Source organism: Kogia breviceps, chromosome 3 (assembly GCF_026419965.1).
Source record: "Kogia breviceps isolate mKogBre1 chromosome 3, mKogBre1 haplotype 1, whole genome shotgun sequence".
NCBI classification, from domain to species: Eukaryota; Metazoa; Chordata; class Mammalia; order Artiodactyla; family Physeteridae; genus Kogia; species Kogia breviceps.
The window spans coordinates 121,974,722-121,994,923 of record NC_081312.1 but is presented as its reverse complement, the minus strand read 5'-3'; the positions used below and the strand labels follow the sequence as shown (position 1 = coordinate 121,994,923).

At 37.8% G+C, this 20,202-nt stretch overlaps 1 protein-coding gene across 16 annotated transcripts in view; it reads right to left on the bottom strand.

The window, feature by feature from the left end:
• AKAP13 (A-kinase anchoring protein 13) overlaps nucleotides 1-20,202 on the bottom strand; it is a 346,588-nt gene that overhangs the window by 66,280 nt on the left and 260,106 nt on the right. For 8 of the 16 annotated variants that reach the window (XM_059058814.2, XM_059058815.2, XM_059058817.2 and 5 more), the window contains 5 exons: nucleotides 13,018-13,388; nucleotides 10,757-10,810; nucleotides 7,481-7,546; nucleotides 5,369-5,561; nucleotides 2,197-2,305 (listed from right to left, as the gene is read on the bottom strand). In XM_059058814.2, the coding sequence (XP_058914797.1) occupies nucleotides 2,197-2,305; nucleotides 5,369-5,561; nucleotides 7,481-7,546; nucleotides 10,757-10,810; nucleotides 13,018-13,388 (793 nt within the window). The remainder of the gene's footprint in view (nucleotides 1-2,196; nucleotides 2,306-5,368; nucleotides 5,562-7,480; nucleotides 7,547-10,756; nucleotides 10,811-13,017; nucleotides 13,389-20,202) is intronic. The other 8 variants (XM_059058816.2, XM_059058818.2, XM_067029579.1 and 5 more) reach the window with 2 other exon arrangements.

Sequence of the window (20,202 nt, the reverse complement as noted above, 5' to 3'; positions counted from 1 at the left end):
CAGAAGATGACTCATGCAGAGTATTTAAGGGATCTGGAATGAAGATTTGTGTCTGCAGCAAGTCGAGAACCACCCAGTCACCCTGAGACTTAAAGGCTCAGCATGCAAGATACAAGTTTTAGCCTTTTGTTTAACAGCCAGAATTTTTACATCTTCAAAAAAATTATGTTTCTAGAGCAGAATAAAAAAAATACAGTTGGGAAAATTAATTGTATATGGGGAGGGACTAAGGAGAAATACTGTCATTAGCGTTGATGAGCCCTCCAATTATAGTATATGCTTAGGGAAGTAAGTGGGGCTGGCTAATCATTCCAATCTGCATGAAATGTACATGACAAATCAGAATGAGGGTACTCTACTTTGATGAAAGGGTTGGACTCTTGCTCCAAGATCTACTCATGACAGCAGTCAGCTACTGATCTCGGTACCCCTCAGTGAGCTGAGCCACAAGTCCCCAGCAACGAGATGTGCCAGAGCTCCTGGCGCTAGAGGACAGTGTTTCCTGGGGGTGACTTGCGTCATTTAGAGTGCTGGTTAGCAACTGGAAGCACAGTCAAAAACCATCTTGCTTTTTGGAGGAAAAATAATGAAATGTTTCATGTACGAGGCAAGAGCATGTGTCACAGAACAATGGAAAAAGCTTTCTCTCTGGGCCACGTTCTGTTGGTACTGGGCAGCTGTTGCTGCAGGAGCAGGCCCTTCACCAGGCCATGGGAGGAGGGGGTGCAGAGCTGAAACGCCTCACTGACTGTCTTTGGTTATCAAGTTCTAGTTCTCTGTGTTCAAAGCCACTATAAACTATTTTGTTATAATAATTTTCGTTCTATACCAGCAAAACCACTAACCCAAAGCCAAATCAAAACCAAACCAAACCAAACCAAGACTCAAACAAAAACAGGAACAGCTATTTCAGTCAAGTTCTGTGAGGTTGTACCTGTTATCTTGGGGAATAAGTCATTATTAGGCACCTTTAGTACAACAGGCCAGACTGGTATTTGAAGTACTAATCATATGAAAATGAGGACGAAGTTAATAGAATTATCCATTATGCCTTAACTCCATGGAAATTAAGAAAATGAGGCCTCTAGTAAGTCATGAATGGAGACAGAACATCCCATTAATGCAGGGCAGCTACTCCTGTCAACTCTTTTAAGATGAGTTATATATCAGGGGACGCTGAAGAAACACCAGAAATACCAGGAGGGGTTATACCCTTTGCTTCAACCCCCTGAATACATGATCTTTCAGTAAAGAATGTAATGTACCATACTCTTTGATGAGAATTTAAATCTTTATATCAAGATCCCACACTGCAACTACTCATGAAAAAGAAATCTATTTTAAAAATAAAACAAAAAAAGTGGGGTTTCCCAAAGAAACCTTTCTGTGGCAAACATCTGGACCCAATTCAAATACGTTTTCGAGCATCTTTAATTTGCAAATGCTCTGTGCCTGTGGATGCCCAATGTCTCTACATAACTTTCACAGTCGTGGATCCTGAATCTGCATACAGCTCCAGTAATCATTTTTGGCTGTAATCCGTTTGGCATTTACTTAACTGACTAAAAATGTATCTCAGTCTCTCTTTATCCTTCAAGAGCTTGACATTTTTGAAGAGCTCAGGAAACTAGTACTGGATAAAGTGTGGATAACTGTACTGTGGTAATATAAGAAAATATCTTTGAGCCATAAGAGCATTATATGTGTAACTTACTTTCGAATGTTTCAAAAAAATCTTTAAGGACAGAGATAAAGACAGGGAGCAAGATGGATAAAACAAGTGTTAAGATAACATTTGGAGGCTCCAGGTAAAGAATGTGTGATTAAGTCTTTGTACTGTTTTTGCAACTATTTTAAAAAATAGTTATTTTTAATTAGAAAATAGTTATAAATAAAAAAGTTATTTTTAACCAGAAATTATCATAAAATAGAAAGTATTTTAAAATGTCAGGTTTAGGCCTAAGAATACAATGAATTTAATGTGTAAAGGAGATTTTTATGTAGTAAAAGGAGGAAGATCCCCATACTGAACTCTGTGTCACCTTTTTTATAAATGATGAGCCATTCATTCAGAGGAACAGGCAGGCAAATGTTGTAAGGTAATGGCATAGTGTCTTAAAGTGGAAAAAAAAAAAGAGATAGAAAGAGAGGAAAAATGTTTAAAATATATTTAATTTTAAAAAGTAGTATACTCACTGTCCAACCCAGGATGGCTGATTGTCATTAATGAGATGGATTTTGTCAATGGAGAAGAAATGGCTGATGTACAGTAATTAAATCCTTGTTGTTTCGATCTGTGACATGTCTGTGAAGGAAAAAAAGTAAACAGGTTCTGAGTACCTGCTCTCATATTTCTAGATAAGCACCAAATTTTATATTCCGACTCAGCCTAGGGAAATAAGGCAGTACACAAGAGGGATAAGAGCACAGGCTTTATAGTCAAAAGTCTCCCATGCCACAAAACAGCTGCTCAACTTCAGAGAAGCTACCTAACTTTTCTGAGCCTTAGTGTTCTTAACGGTAAAATGGGGATAGTTAGAGTAGCCATCCTTCACAGTTGTCTTGTATCCCTCATAATACCTAATGATGTTTCAAACTTCATAAGTGCTTAATAAAACATCTACTGAATGCATAAACAGATAAAAATAATTTCACTGGAAATACTAAAACTACATATAGTTCTTGCTCTTTGAAAATCTAAATATCACTTACAGATATAGGATACTGGTAATATCATTCTTATTTTAAAGAGTTGGAAACAGAGATACAAATAGAAAGTGTTTTAAGATCACAAGCAAAGTTGCCTGTGCATCTGGACAGAAGCCTAAATCATTTTCACTTCCTCTTCTAAGATTACACTGCTTCTACATGAACATGAGGGTGACTGAAATTTGACAACTGAACTCCCTCAGTAAATTCAGCCACTTCAAGGCCATGTAATCCAACCCACTGCAGAAGTTCCTGCAACAAAACTCACGACAGTCAACCAGTGTTTACTAGTATGCTTCCAGTGATGATGGGATCCCTCTCCTTTTGCTTTGAGGGAGGCCATTCTAATTGGCAACTAACTTTAATTACCATAAATCCCTTCCCTTCATAGTAGGCTGAAATCTGTACATGCTGAAAGGGAAGCAATGAAAATCCGTTACCAGGGTGAACTCAATTGCGCCAAAGACTTCTGATTATTTAGAGCTTGTTCCATGGGTAACCATGGAGTCTGAGACAAACAGTTGCTATGTTTTGAATACAACCGTGAGGTCTGAAAAATGACATCAGTGAAAGGCAGAGACCTTCAACAGGAAGTTGGCTGCAGGCAACTTGTGCACATCAGTGACACCAGCAGCTCAAATATCCACTCTGAGGTTACACACAAGATGGAAAATTATGGGTGGGCAGAGCCGCCAGAAGCCTAAGCACACAAGGTGCTACACTGTCAACAACTTCAGCTAGGCAGACTTAATCAGAAAGGTCATTAGAAAGACAGCACTTGGGCTTCTCTGGTGGCGCAGTGGTTGAGAGCCCACCTGCCGATGCAGGGGACACGGGTTCGTGCCTCGGTCCGGGAGGATCCCACATGCCGTGGAGCGGCTGGGCCCGTGGGCCATGGCCGCTGAGCCTGCGTGTCCGGAGCCTGTGCTCCGCAATGGGAGAGGCCACAGCAGTGAGAGGCCCGCGTACAGCGAAAAGAAAAAAAAAAAATCACTTACTATAAAACAGGGTCACAGCTAAAATTCCTATGAATGTCAGTTCAGGAAAGGTTATTACATAAACAATATTAAGAAAATTAAAATGTTCTCATTTCCTCATTAAAAGTCATCTACTTCAAAGACATGGAAAAAAACAGTGAGACTAACAGTCTGGAATTCTGAGTTTAATACTGTTCAGCTAATAGCCAGTTACCAGGCTTAGGCAAGTCACTTAAATGGGCTTGAAGTTCTCACACACCAAAGCTTAAGTGGAACAGGAAGGGATACATTGGCTCTAAGTCTATGATTCTGTTCACAAACACACAATTTTTGGTATTTTACATGGTCCTACAAATGACTTCCAAAGGATTCTATACATGTAAAATGCAACTTTTTCACTTGTCAGACTTTCCACTTGTCAGAGGTGCTCTCGGTAGTCACCAAATTACTGTTTCCTATTTTTTCCCTCCCCTTTCCTGTTACCATTAGGCTAAATAAATCTAAACCATTTACTTCAATGAATATATTCTCTGTATTCTTGTTATTTTTCTTAACTTTTTCTATAAAGTATCAGGCCAAGAAGCCACAGGTGGGGGCCAAAAGGAGGTAAAATTCCTTTAGGCCTTCAATTGCATTTTCCTTAGGCCTAAATTCTCTTAAGCCTTCACATGAGCATAAGCGATACATTCATTACTAAAGTAATCCTCTAGTGCCAAATTTATATTTGGTCATATCATTGCTATGTAATAAAAAATTAAATTTCTACACAAAACCTTAGTCACCGATTCAAAAACAGTTAAGGTTTTTGTTTGTTTAATTTGAAATGTTTCCTTACATTTCTATCTAAAATGCCAGTCACCTATTCAGAGACAGGTGTTTAACTTTTTTGTTTGTTTAACTAGACATGTTTCATTTGAATGTGTATCCCGGAATCCTCTCAGAAGTTAATCTGAAGTCTCCTTGGCCGAAGAGGAAGAAAAAGGACTCGGAGTGGGGTAGGATGCTAGAAGAGCATACGATTCAAATTCTCAACTCAAAAACTCCCCGAGGGTAAGTGATAAAGAGAAGATGAGAACTGAGAAAAAGTCACTCGGTCTGGTTGAAAAGGAAGCCTAGGACTTTCAAGACAGGAATTTCAAGAGCGTGATAGTGGTGGACATTAGGTAGGGAGAAAGGGAAGGCAGGGAGTGCAGACGGTGTCTCCAGTAGCTTGGTAGTGATAGGAAGCAGAGAGAATACTTAGTTGTTGCCTAGACAATGCGATGAGACAAAATTTTTTTTCCCCAGGAAGGAGAAACTTAGGATATGTTTTTGAGAACTGGGAAATTTAACTATGGTAAGTAATACACTTCAAGACTCATTTTACTACTGGCGTGGTAAAAGAAGTCCTCAGACAAGAAGAAAAACTCAATTTAATATCCTGGATACTCGCCTAATTTCAAAATGTTTGCTTTGCTGGAATATTTAAATCTATGCAGATTAATGGCATTCTTTAATTAGTATTAAGTGCTAAAAAACTGCTGTGTGCTACACTGAGAATATTATGTAGTGGGTAAGTAATCATAGCTCCTAGCCTTATATTAACATAAATCTTGCCTTCTTTGTTCCTAATATGAGGACATATTTAGGGAAATAAAACTATTTTTTTCCAAATTAGCAACATATACCCATTTCAGCCTTACCTGCTGATCAAACATCCTATGTTCTCTCTGGCCTGATTCCAGATCCTCTTCTGAAAGTGACACCAACGAGTCACCCCTTTCCTCGCCACTAAAAGGGTGTCTGAGCTCTTTGGTGTTTGAAGAGTTTACTTCCAGAGATGAGGATGGCTTGTTTCCAATACCAGCTCCTCCTGTCAAGCCTTCTAGACTGAAACTGAACACAGAACCAAGAGTTAATTCATTCTACTTCTGAGTTTCAGAAAGGAAGGAGGATACAAAATCCCTTTAGCTGTATCTCCCTTGCTCATAACTATTTCTATGTCACCCAGCAAAACCATCTGCAAGGGCATGGCCATGAGCGCCACCTACCATTCCCCACAAATATCCTGGTATGCTGAGAAACCTACTGCACTTAGATTTTTTTTTTTTTTTAACCTCATTCAACTTATTCAAATGTTGAACCACTTAAGGTCATTTTCTCAGACATTTTTCAATATACCATATGGATAGGCCAAATTAGCTTATTGATCTTTTATTCATGTATGTTTTTTCCCTTGATCTGATGTGATCAATCTTTGCCAGAATCTGAACTCTGCAAATGCCAAAGAATTACATGGCACAGAGAGAATATGAGCATAAGTAACTTTCAGAAGGCAAAGAGGGAGACCTAGACTTGCCCTTGCATCCATCAAGTGGACCTTTATAACTTTACATTCAACTATAGTCTAGGTGACTTTTATAACTTCACAGGTATGCATCCACCCCCAGAAATCCCACATTACGTAGGAGCTTTAACATCTGTGCACACCTGCCCGGACAACAACTGCTTTGACAGGTTTCCTGAGAACTGTTAGTTGCAGACAGGCACATGTGACACCTTACAGGGCAAAAGCTGAAAAGCTACTGCATCTAAAAGAGGTTTAATTTTTTTTTTCCCCCTTAATACTGACAAAGGGGAAAAAAAGCAAACTTAAGGTTTGGTATCTAAAATGGAATCCTTGGAATAGCCTATGTGGTTTGTGGAGTGAAAAGCATATTTTTGTAAGCAGGAGGCTATAGAGAGAGGTTGGCCATCTATCATCCTTGGGGTTACTAGCCAGAATAATTCACATCTGGTTACAACTGGATCTCAGAATACAGCTGTAGCAGACCATGTCCTCAGTTACAAGCATCTGGAATTGTATTTGAAGGTATACTGAAGTTATTTAGTTATCTCTGCTCAAAGTTAATTGCTACGAAAAATTTATGTATGCCAGTCTAGAAGGGTTTCTATTTGCTCTTTTTCCCCATGAATTACTTATTATGAACTGAAACCGTATGCCTCTATTTTCTTGAGTGAGTAAATTAAACAATGGATTTTGTTTTTCTTATTTCAATATGACAATAGAAATCATGACTAACTACACATAAATGTCTCTGTAAAACTCATTTTCAATAGCAGGGATAAGAAGACAGACTAAGTGCAGAAATTAAGTTTTCTATTATGAATTATTTGTAAAGCCTGGGAAAGCCAGATCTATGCTTACCACAAAATCTAAATCTGAAAATGTTTTAGTAATTAAATCTGGCTGCTTAGTTGAGAGAAGAATGTGTAATGATGAGGAATCTGTGAATTTGGAATCTAAACAGATTGGTGGTCTTTTGTCACTTTGTTATACAGCAGCGACTAACACAATATTGCAAAGCAATTATACTCCAATAAAGATGTTTAAAAAAATAAAGAGACTGGTGGATTTGGAAGTGTAAAAAGATGAGTGCATCTTATTAGCTGCCTTATTTCTGTTACTGTTTCCTCAGGATGTAGGAATTCCTAGGATCTGGGAATTAGGACAGATCAAAAAAAACAGAAAAGTGATTTACCATACCATGGAGACAAGTCTGTGCAGAAAACACCAAATCTATAGACACTAGAGCCAAAAAGGATGCATCAGGGTATACCATCCAACTCCTAGGCTGAAGTCCCTTCAACTGGATCAGTGGTGCCCACAGCAGAGGCAGCAGAACACTGTGCTCACAGACAAAGCAGGCTGCCATATGCATTCTAGCCACAGAGAAGCCAGCTCCAAGCCAAAAGCTCAAGTGCCATATTTTATGATTCCCCCTTTGGTGGCTGGACACACAACAATACCATACCTTCTGTAATTAAAGTCAGCACTCAGGGCAGCAGAGTATTGCACACCAGAGGGACACCAGCTCATACTGGGGATGACATCAAAGGAAGAAACAGAAATGGAAGAAGAGGAAACAGGGATGGGATTATTGGGTTTAAAAAGAAAGGGCATGGTTAGAGACAGACGGTTTTATCTGATTATCAAAAAATTAGGAATGTAACATTGATTTAGAACTTAGAAAATGGCTAGAACAAAACACATGGAAACTTAAAATTGTTCTACTGATGTCCATCTACATAATGTGTTGGAAATGACTACGTGAATTATTTACAGGATAACGAGTCCAATCTTGGAAAACCAAGAATTCCTCCTAGCGAACCCTGAACAGAGAATCCACCCTACGTGTGGCTTCTTCTTTGTTCCAACCTCCACTACTGGGGACAATCTCTCTATACATCGCACCACTCCTACAACTCCCTTACCACAGTATCTCTAATCCTTAACTAAAAGGAATGATGACAAAATGCACTAGGGTAGGCTCACTGAGTCATCATTTTTTTTCACGTTTCCATTAAGGATCCATCTAAGCTAGACAATTCATATATCTTTCACAATGATACACAATCAACACTTAGATTCACCTTCAAACCCTATTCACTAGGCTTGTACACTAAAGATAAAACATATAACAATGATCCTGTTTCCTTGTATTTTAATGATAACGAAGGGATTTCTTTCCTTAAAAAGAAAAGGAATTTTATAGTACTGAGTGAGCAATGTGCCTCTTAATTTTAGGTTTGTATCCACTTTCCCAAAAGATTTTTTAAAAATCCACTTGATCATCTATTTCCTTGACTATCTCAGCACTGATATTTATTCTCAAGCAGCAAGAACAGAAAATCTGGGGTTAGAAATGCTAAGTAAACATAATCAGCCAAAAAATAACCAATTCAAAATATCAGATACTCTGTGAAAGGAGCTGCATCCATACTAGAGGATTTCTGATTAACAAAAGCTATCATTTAAAAAATAACACTGCTATTATTTTGGCCTTAAGGTCCTCAGTGACATGCTTTTGTTTTAAGTAAACAGTAAAACCAATCAGCTTCCTGAAGCTTCAAATGGGAAGACCTACAGACACCAAAAAAACCCACCTTGTCTTGAATACAGCTGATAACTCTGTTTTGTTGACAAGTGGGAGGTTTTTGACAGGTGAAAAAAGACAAGGAAAATGGTGGGAGAATAAATATGAGCTACCTCTATGGATCCTCTAAAAGTAAATCTTTAAAATAATATCATTAAAAAATAATTTAAATGGTAAAACATTTTAAATCAGATTAAATTAATAGTACAAAGCTCACAAGTGCAAAAGCAGATTGTGGAAATATACACCTGAGACATGTCTCTATTAGTCTGCTAAGCAAGACCAGACTGACTTATAATTTACTTGTGTGAGGGAAGCAAGACTTGATATAGTTTGCAGACACACATGAGATTCAGAAATCCATTCTTTGAAAATTAACTTAATTTTATATCTCTAAACTGTTAATAAAAAGGTATATTATGCCTAAATAGCCAATTTATTAAAAACAGAATGTAGAAAAAATTAGTAACTGAATATATTTTGCCGATTTATCATTCATTAAAAATAAAATAATGTCTTTCTTTCTACAGATTTAAACCTCCCTTTACTCTCAGAAAATGACAATGATGTGAGAGACTGGGATGAAATTTAGGATGAAGAGAATGAAGAACAACAGGGAGACAGAAACCATGTCCGAAAAGCTTTTCTAAGGATTCAGGAAGGAAGCTGCAGATGGTCCTACAGTAGCAGAAAATTCCTTTCACAACTAAGAGTATTTTTGAGAGCATCCTAATTTCCTCAATTCCTCAACTGGGGGGAGGGTAACAATTCATGGTTCTTTAGCTTTATTTTGAGATTTAGTAGTTCCAGATTTAAAAAACAAAAACAGAAACAAGTATCCCGCTCCCCCCACCTTTTAATACTTGTTGGAATGTTTCGATTTTAGTAGCTAAGGCTTAATACAAAATTTAAAATTATAACCCATGTTCTTCATACAGAAATATGACTAGGGATGAAACTGTCACTGGAGCTGCTGTGACGGCTATCTCTACATGCTAACCTGGACTGTATCCAGCAACTTGTCATCTTCCAGTGTCATCCAGTGCATGATTTTAATAAGTCCATACTGAAGAGTTTAAAAGAAAGTCAGACAAATATATCTCTAAAGGTTAGATACTTCTACTGAAAAAGGCATTTAACAACTTGTTCCCCTGGAGAAAAACTTAACCAGGTTCATGATTATCTAAGATTCATGAGAACATTTGTATTTGAGCTCAACTCTGTGCCTAAATCTGGAATTAAAGGGAACACCCACTTGAAAAAGATGAAGTGGGAAAGACCGTTATTTGCCTGCTTCCCAAAAAACAGCTACAGCTAATAGTTAAAAATACCTCTTTACAAGTATCTCCTAATATGAGACACTAACAATAATCTAACCATCGTTTTTAGATTTCTAAATTTTTTCCCAAACAAGGGAAGAAAAAGTCACAAATGACTTCTGTATGGTAAATATAAAACAAAACTCAGCAGTTGAACAATTTAAAGCAAATCAGCACTTTCTGGCTAGAAATGACTTTTTAGCTTATAAATCGCTATAATTTTTAGCTTCAAAATTTTATGTGACAAAAAATAATTAAGGAATTGAAAGACTGAGAGGGCCCCTGAGAAATCAGCTGATGCCTCTTACTTGCTTTAAGGAATGACCACATCAGCAGTGGAATGGAGAGTGCCAGGTGGCCTAGGAAGACAGGCTTTCATCACATTATTAAAGAACATGTTGAAAATATTTTAGGGCCTGTACATGAGCACACTCATGTTTCTGGTTCTTCCCCTTTTTCTGGAAAGAAAGAAAAAGTACTCCCCAGGATCCATTACATAGGCACAACAGACACTTCTTTGAATTCTCCTGGATAAAGCTGGGGAGACCCTATTATCAAAATGACCTAACACCAAAAAGCACAAGATGGAAGAAATGTTTTTTAAATTGTTTTTCAAAAAATAAAAGTAGAATAGGAAAAAAAACTTCAAATTCGAGAAACCATTTCATATGGAATGGACATTAGCAATTAATAAGTACCTGTATTTTATTTGTCTGAAGCAGACATGACATTATTTAAAAATAGACTGTTTAATCACAGATGAAGCAGAATGAGATGCTTGTTAGTATAAGCTCAAAGGCAAACAGTTAGTCCATCAAGTTAGTGAACTCTGTACCTTCTCCTATGAATGGGAGGTCTCCTGACAACATCCCCAAGAATTCGCATTGAACTGAAAATGAATGGTGGAAGAGGTCAGTGTCGAGTTGAAATAAAATGGATACAAATGCATGAAACATACAGACATCACACTGGGAAGAGACACAATCGCCAAAGAGAAATAGTTCAGGGAGTAAGGGAATGAAAGAATGTGGAATCAGGAAAATATCATGACCAAAAAGGCCTGATAATTTCTGAGAAGGGCTACTTTGCTCCCTCCCTGCTCCAAGGAGTTAATCAGATGACCAAGAATGAGGTTTATTAAATTATAAAAGTAAAAGGATTTTTTTTAAAAGGCCACTCAAAACTTATATAAAAGGGTTTTCTTAAGACTCTACAATTCAGATTACACTATATGCAGATAACACTAAAAGAATTAGTCAAACTAATTAAAGTGAACCCTAACTCTCATTCCATTATCTCCAGAGGTATTGGGACAGTGGTGCTAAGCAATCCTTAATGATAAACTCAAACAGGAGATTCCATGGTATCACATAGGTTGAAAATATAAACAATTTAGGTGATACGGTTCTAATCTTTGCTCAGTCCTAAAATCACCATGTAATCTTAGGCAAAATCATTTAATCTGAGCTTCAATTTCCTCATTGGAGCTACGTGACCCATGAAGTCACATCTAGCTCGGAAATCAAAGTCATGGCAAAGGGATCCATAGTGGTTTATAAAGGAAAACAGATTATATGTAAAGTAAATCCTCATTTCTCAATGCTGTCATCATCTAAGATAAGTATATCCTGTCAAGAAGCTTCTCTTGCTTCAAGAAGGGAATTCTGACTGTAGGGATCATTCCCCCAACCTTATTTTTTCTTGTTGTGTGAATGCATTAAAAAAAAAAAAAAAAAAGTACAGCCTGAATAAAGCTGGGAAGGAAAGCTTTTAGAAACTGCTTTTTACATAATCTAGGATTTCAAATATATATAAAAACTGCCCATCAGATAAAGCAACCACTTATTTTTAAGCTTAGCATCCTGAACTCCACCCCAGAATAATACAGTCGTAGAAAGAGCTCCTGACCAGGAAACTGGAAACGTGGATCCCACTGACCTTGGGTAAATGATATAAACTACCTGCAGAATCTCATCTGCAAAAATGGGGTTAATCCCACCAGACTCATGAAGAGGTTGCAAAATTACATGACACATGTGTTATTAAAAGAATCTGAAAAGGGTAGCAAGTCAGGAAGGGGTAAGGTATGATGAAGGCAGGGACTTTGTTCACCTCTGGGTCTCCAGAACGTAGAAATGCCTGACATGCAGGTGGTGCTTACTATATGTTGGCCGAATAAAAGAATAAATGAGCGAGTGAATGTGATCACACTACATGTACTTACAGCTATGAGCCAAAGTATTAGGAGGTCAAGGAATTTTTAAAAAGCAAACAAACCAGTAACTGCTGCGGGTGAACCGTTTATATCAATTGTTTTACAACTGTCAGCCTCCTCCCTTGGCTGCTTGTCCTCATTAAGAAAGTAGCTTTGGAGTAGGCACACCTTTGTACATACGCACTTGTTCTTTACACTTAAAGCCTTAAATCTGCTTAAATTCATCTAGGCAGCCAATGAATGGTCAGAAGCCAATCCAACTTTTCTTATAGCCTGCTTCCAAACTGAAGGTATGAGACTGGGTGGCACTCACAAGAGAGCCCCAAGACTGAGTGATACATGGCAAAATAGCAACAATTGAATGATTATTATGATCTCTTAAGGATTAAACACTGGTAATTTAGACTTCATCAAAACTCTCTGCACTAGAAACAGATGGCAATTTCTCTGAAGCACTGTGAAGACTTAGATGTGTTAAGACTGTAAGAGTTCATTTCTTAATTCAAAATTGACATGAAACTATTCCCCCCAAATTTTCTCATCTCTGAATTTCATGAACAAATCTGGCCTGAACAAATGCTACCATTTATTAAACACCCACGTGACTGACATATTTCACTTGTAATCTTTATTATTACAAATATTCTGAAAGGCAGGTGTTTTACAGATGAGAAAGTTAAAGCTCAGAAAGGTCAAGTAATTTGCCAAGGTTATCCACATAGTAAGTTATAGAGCTAGAGTTTGAACACAGATTTTACTGATTCCAAAGCCTATATTCTTTCTTCTATACCATGGTGTCTCCTAAAATCTTTTACTACTAGTAACACCAAATCAAAAGCAAGCAGACACTGAGAGACTGGACAAACAGCCTGCCGTCTCACCTCCGGTGGTTCATTTCTGCGTCACTGGCTGCATTCTTCCCAGGACCCCAGCTGTGCCTCCGGAAAGGGGACAGAGAGCGCATAGAGCTCCTCAGGACAGAGCAGTTCGCAGGCACTTCGGTGATGCTGTCCATCTCCTCCTCTTCCATCTCACCTGAGCCGGCAGGCTCACTCTCACTCTCTCGACCCTCAGCTCCCACCCCATGGTTGTAGAAACCATCAAGACATTGCTGGTATCTGGACCTGTTCAAATTTGAAATCTGGGGGAGGGACACATCACTGCCATGAGAAGAATGTCGATCCAAGGACGCTGTGTCATCGGTGGAGGAACTGGATCCAGTGATATCACAGGCCAACTGTTCTTCCTCAGGCTGTAATGGAGAGAAAGCACGTATGGTTGGAAATGGCAGGACCAAGCCGACAGCTCTCTGTTATTCCCCATCGAGCTAATGCCTTTACAGTGGGTAGGACAGGCAAGATCACAGTTGGCTTCAAACAGATTTCTTTCTTAAAGCATGATCACAGACGGATTCAAACAGCGTCCAGTAAAGGTAGGGTCGAGGTCTATGCTCTTTTTACCCTTTTACTAGAGGTGCTAGATGGGAAGTACATCATTTTCCCTTTCTTACAGAGGAACAGATCTAATTCAAGTCATTTCCTTTCAGTCTATACCATCAACTGAAATGAAGGGAAACTATGTCTCTGAGGTTTCTGCTTATGAAAACTCTAAATTCATACCATATAAAGTTTAGGGGTTTTTTTTGTTTTGTTTTGTTTACGAGCCTTAACTAAAAACAAGGTAGTGTGCTTGGCTACAACAGTGATATACTGAAGTTTATATTCTGAAAGCAAGTCTGTTTTCAGTAGCATCTTGAAAAATGCAGAATAGCTTATTATCCCACCTAAAGTCTGCCACAAATGCCCAAATTCTGGCCACAAACACCTAAATGCAAGAAATCTATCCCCTTTTTTCCTTTAACTGAGTACTGGCTGAGTTTTATTGAGACAAACTGTACATAAAATAATCAGTCCTGGCAATGCAGTCTTTGATAAAGTGATGATGCTCTTTCCCTGGCCAACTTCTAGAGCCTAACAGGAACTGTACCATTTTGATCTCAGTGGCCTGACATTCTCTACATGCTGAAAGACACCAGAACACATAATTTGATGTGTGAGGGAAAGGTAAGCATCATGGCATTCAAAAAATAAATTTACCCAAAAGATAAGTAAAGTGTCTAAAAAGACACATGCTCACATTCTGAGTTATAGATGTGGGCACTGTACTATCTTAATACTTTTATTTTGCATTCTTATGGGATAGGGAGCAGGGAATAGAGAAAGGTATTCTGTGATTTTTTTTTCCCCTTCACAGTATTTCCCTAATTAGTCAGTCTACTCAGTTTTAATTAGGAGTAAAGAAACTTACAGTTCTTCAAGAAAGATTTTAAAAATTATGGAAACTAATGAGCCCTGTTAGATGTGAAACAGAAAACAACTCCCATACTAACGGGAGTGCCACTTTAAAGGCTTAAGGTAACACTTCAAAAGCACTTTACCTTCTGAAAGCATTTTTTTAAAACATCTTTATTGGAGTATAATTGCTTTACAATGGTGTGTTAGTTTCTGCTCTACAACTGATTCACTTTGTTGAAAGCATTCTTTATACCACTGGGGCCGGATCTCACCAGCTCATATGAGCCTTTTTTTTCCACCCTGTAGAATCCCGTTACTTACGTTAATTGCTCTTTAAATGATGAGTGAGGGAAAGATGCCAGGGGACCATTGGACAGTCAGAAATCTGAGGCCCAGACTGTCTCATGGGCTCCCCAACCCCCCGAAGTACAGGAGAAGCAAGATCTGAACGGAGGTTGATTTCAACTTTTAAACTGCCCTGTTCTGTTATCTTAAAAAAAAGAAAACCAATCCTGTAAGGATAAGATCACCTTAAAAAAAAAACAAAAACAAAAACAGCAAATCACCCTGTAAAGATAAGATCTCAAAGTCAATATCAGAAAAGCTAGCAGTGTTCCCTTCACTGGGCCACACTGTAAAATAAAACTATATGCTTTACCAAGTAGATTCTAAAACAGGGTAGGTCTTGTTTTAAAATTATCGATGACTCCTTTTAAATTAGTGAGGATTGACCTGGGCATCCTAAAGTTTCTATTCCTGGGGCCACTCTCCACAGAAAGGGAGACTATAAATGGTCATAAATACCAACTTTAGAAGACACTTTTAGGATGTCTTAGCTTTTTCACTGTACTGTGTTGAACAGTGTCCTCCTCAAATCCACATCCTTTTCGGAATGTGACCTTATTTGGTTGAGTCTCTGCAAATGTTATTCGTTAAGATGAGGTCATACTACACTAGGGTAGTTCGTGAATCCAAAAGGAGTAGTGTCCTTATAAGAAGAGACAGCAGCCCCTCTGATACACTGCTTTTAGGACCTCCTGCCTCCAGGACTATGAAAGAATAAATTTATATTGTTTCAAGCCACCAAATTTGTGGTAATTGGTTACATGGGTCCTGGGAAACTAAAGCTGCCTAAAGCTGCCTAAATGTCTAATTCTCAAAACAATACCAAGGGACAAGCAGAACGGGTATTAAAAAAGCAAAATGTGTGATGAACCTGTTTTAAAACACACAAGCAAGGCTTCAAAAGATATGAAAGCTTTCAAGCTGAAGTTTCCATTTATCACACATTCTTCGTACAAGTTAGCTCTTCCCAGTGTGAAAATGACTTGCAGATGGTAGAATAGGTATTTCTCTGTAAAAAGGAGAAATCTGCCTAGCATACAGCCTCAACATAGCCTTGTTCCTTGTGTGTGCTATGGCATTTCTTGGTGTGTGCTTTTAACTCTGATTTTTTTTTTTTTTTTTTTTTTTTTTTTTTTTTTTTTGCGGTGTGCAGGCCTCTCACCGCTGTGGCCTCTCCCATTGTGGAGCACAGGCTCTGGATGCGCAGGCTCAGCAGCCATGGCTCACAGGCCCAGCCGCTCCGCTGCATGTGGGATTTTCCCGGACCGTGGCATGAACCCATGTCCCCTGCATCGGCAGGCGGATTCTCAACCACTGCGCCACCAGGGAAGCCCAACTCTGATTTTTAAAAAAACAAAAAACACAAAATAAAAGACCTGGGAGTTTTTTCATAGTAACACGTGATTTCTTTAGTTTTGAATTCCTGATCCTGATTTAAGAATTAGGTTCACACAGTATAATATTCTTACACTCAAGTATTTTTGTGAGCTAGCAGTTATTATCTGAAAAGGGGAAAATAGGACAAATTCAGAAATTAAGACTGAGCTCATTTATTAAGTATTGAGGCAAATGGTTTTAACTTTAGATTGAATCTAAAGAAGGCTCTAAACTACTTTTTTCCAAGTCTTCTTTAGCATTCTCAAAAGAATTTCCCAACTTCATCACATCTTTACAGACTTTGCAGACTAGAAAGTAGTCAGTGGTGTAATGAGAAATCAAACCCGGAGTATGGTCATAGCCTTTCTATAGCTAGGTATGTATCTATGGATAAGTCACATGATGATCTTTAGATCTAAAGGTTAGAAATTAATATTAGGTCTGTTGAAAAGTATTGTCCATTTAAATCATGGATAACAGAGGAAAGAAGGAAAGCAGGTTTTTAAAACTTTTGAACTGTTTTTGCAATGTTCCCTTTCCAGTCCCTGAATTTGTTAGTGCTACAGTTCTTAGAGAGATCTGCCAAATAACAGATGTGAGAACTACTACTTCCACCATTTTCCTCCCTCCTCAAAAAAGTACCAGATTTGGGGGGATGCTGTTTTTTCATTTATATATATTAGAAAGGGAAAAAAATTATGGCTTCTGACACAGATAGAATGTTCCATGCCTAATATTTGAAGCTCTTCTTAAGAGTTTTTGAGTTATGTGTCAGTCTTTCTTCAGAGAGGTCTTTTCTCTTAAAATGTCTGCTAATTAAACGACTTTCAAGACTTAGGAAATTATTGCTGATTGTCTGGAGGAATGGTGCCATGGGATCAGTTAAACTAACACATTTTTTAAAAATTTAGATTTGAATCCATGTAAATCAAATGTACTAAACATATATATGTAATATAAATATATATTTATATGAATACTTATGCATTTATATATAAATATGTATAAGAATGAAAATATATGTATATATATTTTTTCATTCTTATAAACAAATGGCCAAAACACAATTGTGATGAGTATTAAGATTGGGTTGGGGCAGAGAAGTAGAAGAGATGTTAAAAGGTGGAAACAGGAGAGAAGGGGTGGTTGGGAGTCACGTATGTATGCTAAAAAGCAAGCATACTAGGGAAACTAAGACCAAGTCTGTACCTGAGACTGACACACAAATCCTTCCTCTCTTGAGTTTTCATAATTGGTTTCCCTCCTGCATATAGGAGGATGGGAACACACACAAATAACTATCATCTCTACCATCAGCTTCTCTCTCCTTGGGGTTTATAACATTTTGAAAATCTGCAAATGGTTATCAGGCTAGAAAAACCCAACAGGCATCAGAGAGAATGCCCTCTGAGCACTACAGAGGTGTGAGAGTGGCTGGTCTTTCCAACACTAGCCTTACAGAGACAGTTCTGGCTTCAGGGGCAGGGGCTGAGTCCAACAGAGTGACCCAAGGATACTTGGGTTTTGCTTAATTTAAGGCCAAATAAACTAGGGAGAATGAAATTACAAAATAATTACATAAATACAAGTTAATGTAAAAGTCCAAAACAAATGATGATGTTTATATAAAGCTTGAGAGAATCTATTACTTAAATATATGTGCAGTATAACTATTATATAAATTTGAATAATAATTATTTACTGGATACTCACCATGTGTGGGGCTCTATACTAAGTGATTTCGATGTATGATTTCTTTTAATCCTCACAACTATTTGATTTAGTAGCTATTCTTATTCACATTTTATAGATGAGAAAACTGAAGCTCAGTGAGGTTACATAATAAACTCAAGTTTCTAATTTAACTGGAGTAAGGGCCAGACTTTTTTTTCTTTGTCTTTGTCTTTTTCCCTTCTTCTTCTTCTTCTTCTTCTTCTTCTTCTTCAAGCTCTCCAGGTGATTCTAGGTACAGCTAGGATTCAATCCTATTGCTAAAAACTACAGAGCTGTTACTGCAGCTGGGGGCAGACAAATCAATAACAAGATAGGACACAGGTAGCAATAACTATAAAAATGTGATATGTTACACTTCATCAAAATTTTAAAAATTCAGTTCATCAAGAGAGCATTATCGGGCTTCCCTGGTGGCGCAGCGGTTGAGAATCCGCCTGCCGATGCAGGAGACACGGGTTCGTGCCCCGGTCCGGGAAGATCCCACATGCCGCGGAGCGGCTGGGCCCGTGAGCCATGGCCGCTGAGCCTGCGCGTCCGGAGCCTGTGCTCCGCAACGGGAGAGGCCACAACAGTGAGAGGCCCGCGTATCGCAAAAAAAAAAAAAAAAAAAAAAAAAAAAAAAAGAGAGCATTATCAAAGTGAACAGGCAGCCACAGAGTGGAAGAAAATATTTGTAAATCTAACAAAGGACTGGTATCCAGGATACATATATAGAATTCCTACTTCTCATCAACAAAAAGACAAACAATCTAATTTTTTTCATGGGCAAAAGAGATGAACAGACATTCCATAAAGGAAGATACACACAAGTGGCCAATAAACACATGAAAATATGTTTAACATAATCATTAGGTGTCAAGGAAAAGCAAATCAGAAACATAGTGAGATACCACTACATGCACACCAGAAATGCTAAAGTCAAAGCAAAACAAAACAATTATACATGTTGATAAGGACATGGTGCCACTATAATTCTCATTCTTGCTGTGGAGAATAAAAAATGGTACAACCACTTTGGAAAAAGGTCTGGCAATTTCTTATAAAACTAACCTACACTTACGATATGATCCAGAAATTCCACTCCTGGGTATTTATCTAAGAGGAATGATAATATTTATATTTCATTTATATGAAGTTCTGAAATAGGAAAAATTAACCTGTGGTAGAAAAAAATTAGAACAGTTGCTGCCTCTAGTGGGCTAGAGAGGAGACAGACTGGGAAGGGGCATGAGAAAACTTTCCAAAGTGATATATCCTTATGGGGGTTTAGGTTACAAAGATGGGTGAATGCATTAATCAAAGGTCACTGAAGTACAGCTGTTATGGAAAACAGTATGGAGGTTCCTCAAAAAATTAAAGGCAGGACTAACTGCCATATGTGATCCAGCAATCCCACATCTGGGTATATATCCAAAGGAAATAAAGTCACTGTCTTGAAGAGCTTTGTGCACTCCCATGTTCAAAGCAGCATTATTGACAGTAGCCAACATGGAAATATCCTAAGTGTCCACTGACAGATGAATGGATGTAGAATTATTCAGCCTTGAAAAAGAAGGAAATCCTGCCATTTGCGATAACATGGATGCATCTTGAGGGCATCATACTAAGTGAAATAAGCCAGACACAGAAAGACAAATACTGCACGATCTCACTTAAATGTGAAATCTAAAAATGTCAAACTCATAGTAACAGGGAGTATAATGGTGGTTACTGGGGGCTGGAGGGATGGGGGAAATGGAAGATGTTAGTCAAAGGGAACATACTTTCAGTTATGAAATGAGTAAGTTCTGGAGACCTAATATATACCATGGTCACTATAGTTAATAATAAGGTACTGTATCCTTGAAATCTGCCAAGAAAGTAAATCTCAAATGTTTTCACCACACATATAAAAAGTAACTATGTGAGGTGACAAATATGTTAGTTAGCCTGATTGTGGTAATCACTTCACAATGTATGTATGTAATATGTATATAAGTATTATATATATGTGTGTTTATCTCAAATATATATGATTTTTATTTGTCAGTTATAACTCAGTAAAGTTGGGGGGGAGTCATTGAATGGTACTCTTGAGACTGCATACTTCATTGTATGTAAATTTTATAAAAAAACAAAAAACAACAACCCTATAAACAAATACTGAATTCTAAGTATTTAGGGGTGAAGTGTATTGATATCTGTAAGTTATTTTGAAGTGCATCAAAGAAATTAGATGAACTGGTGGGTGGAAGAATGAGAGACAGATGCATAACTATGTAACAAAGCAAATATAATACAAAGTTAATTGCAGAATTTAGGTGGTGGATGTTCACT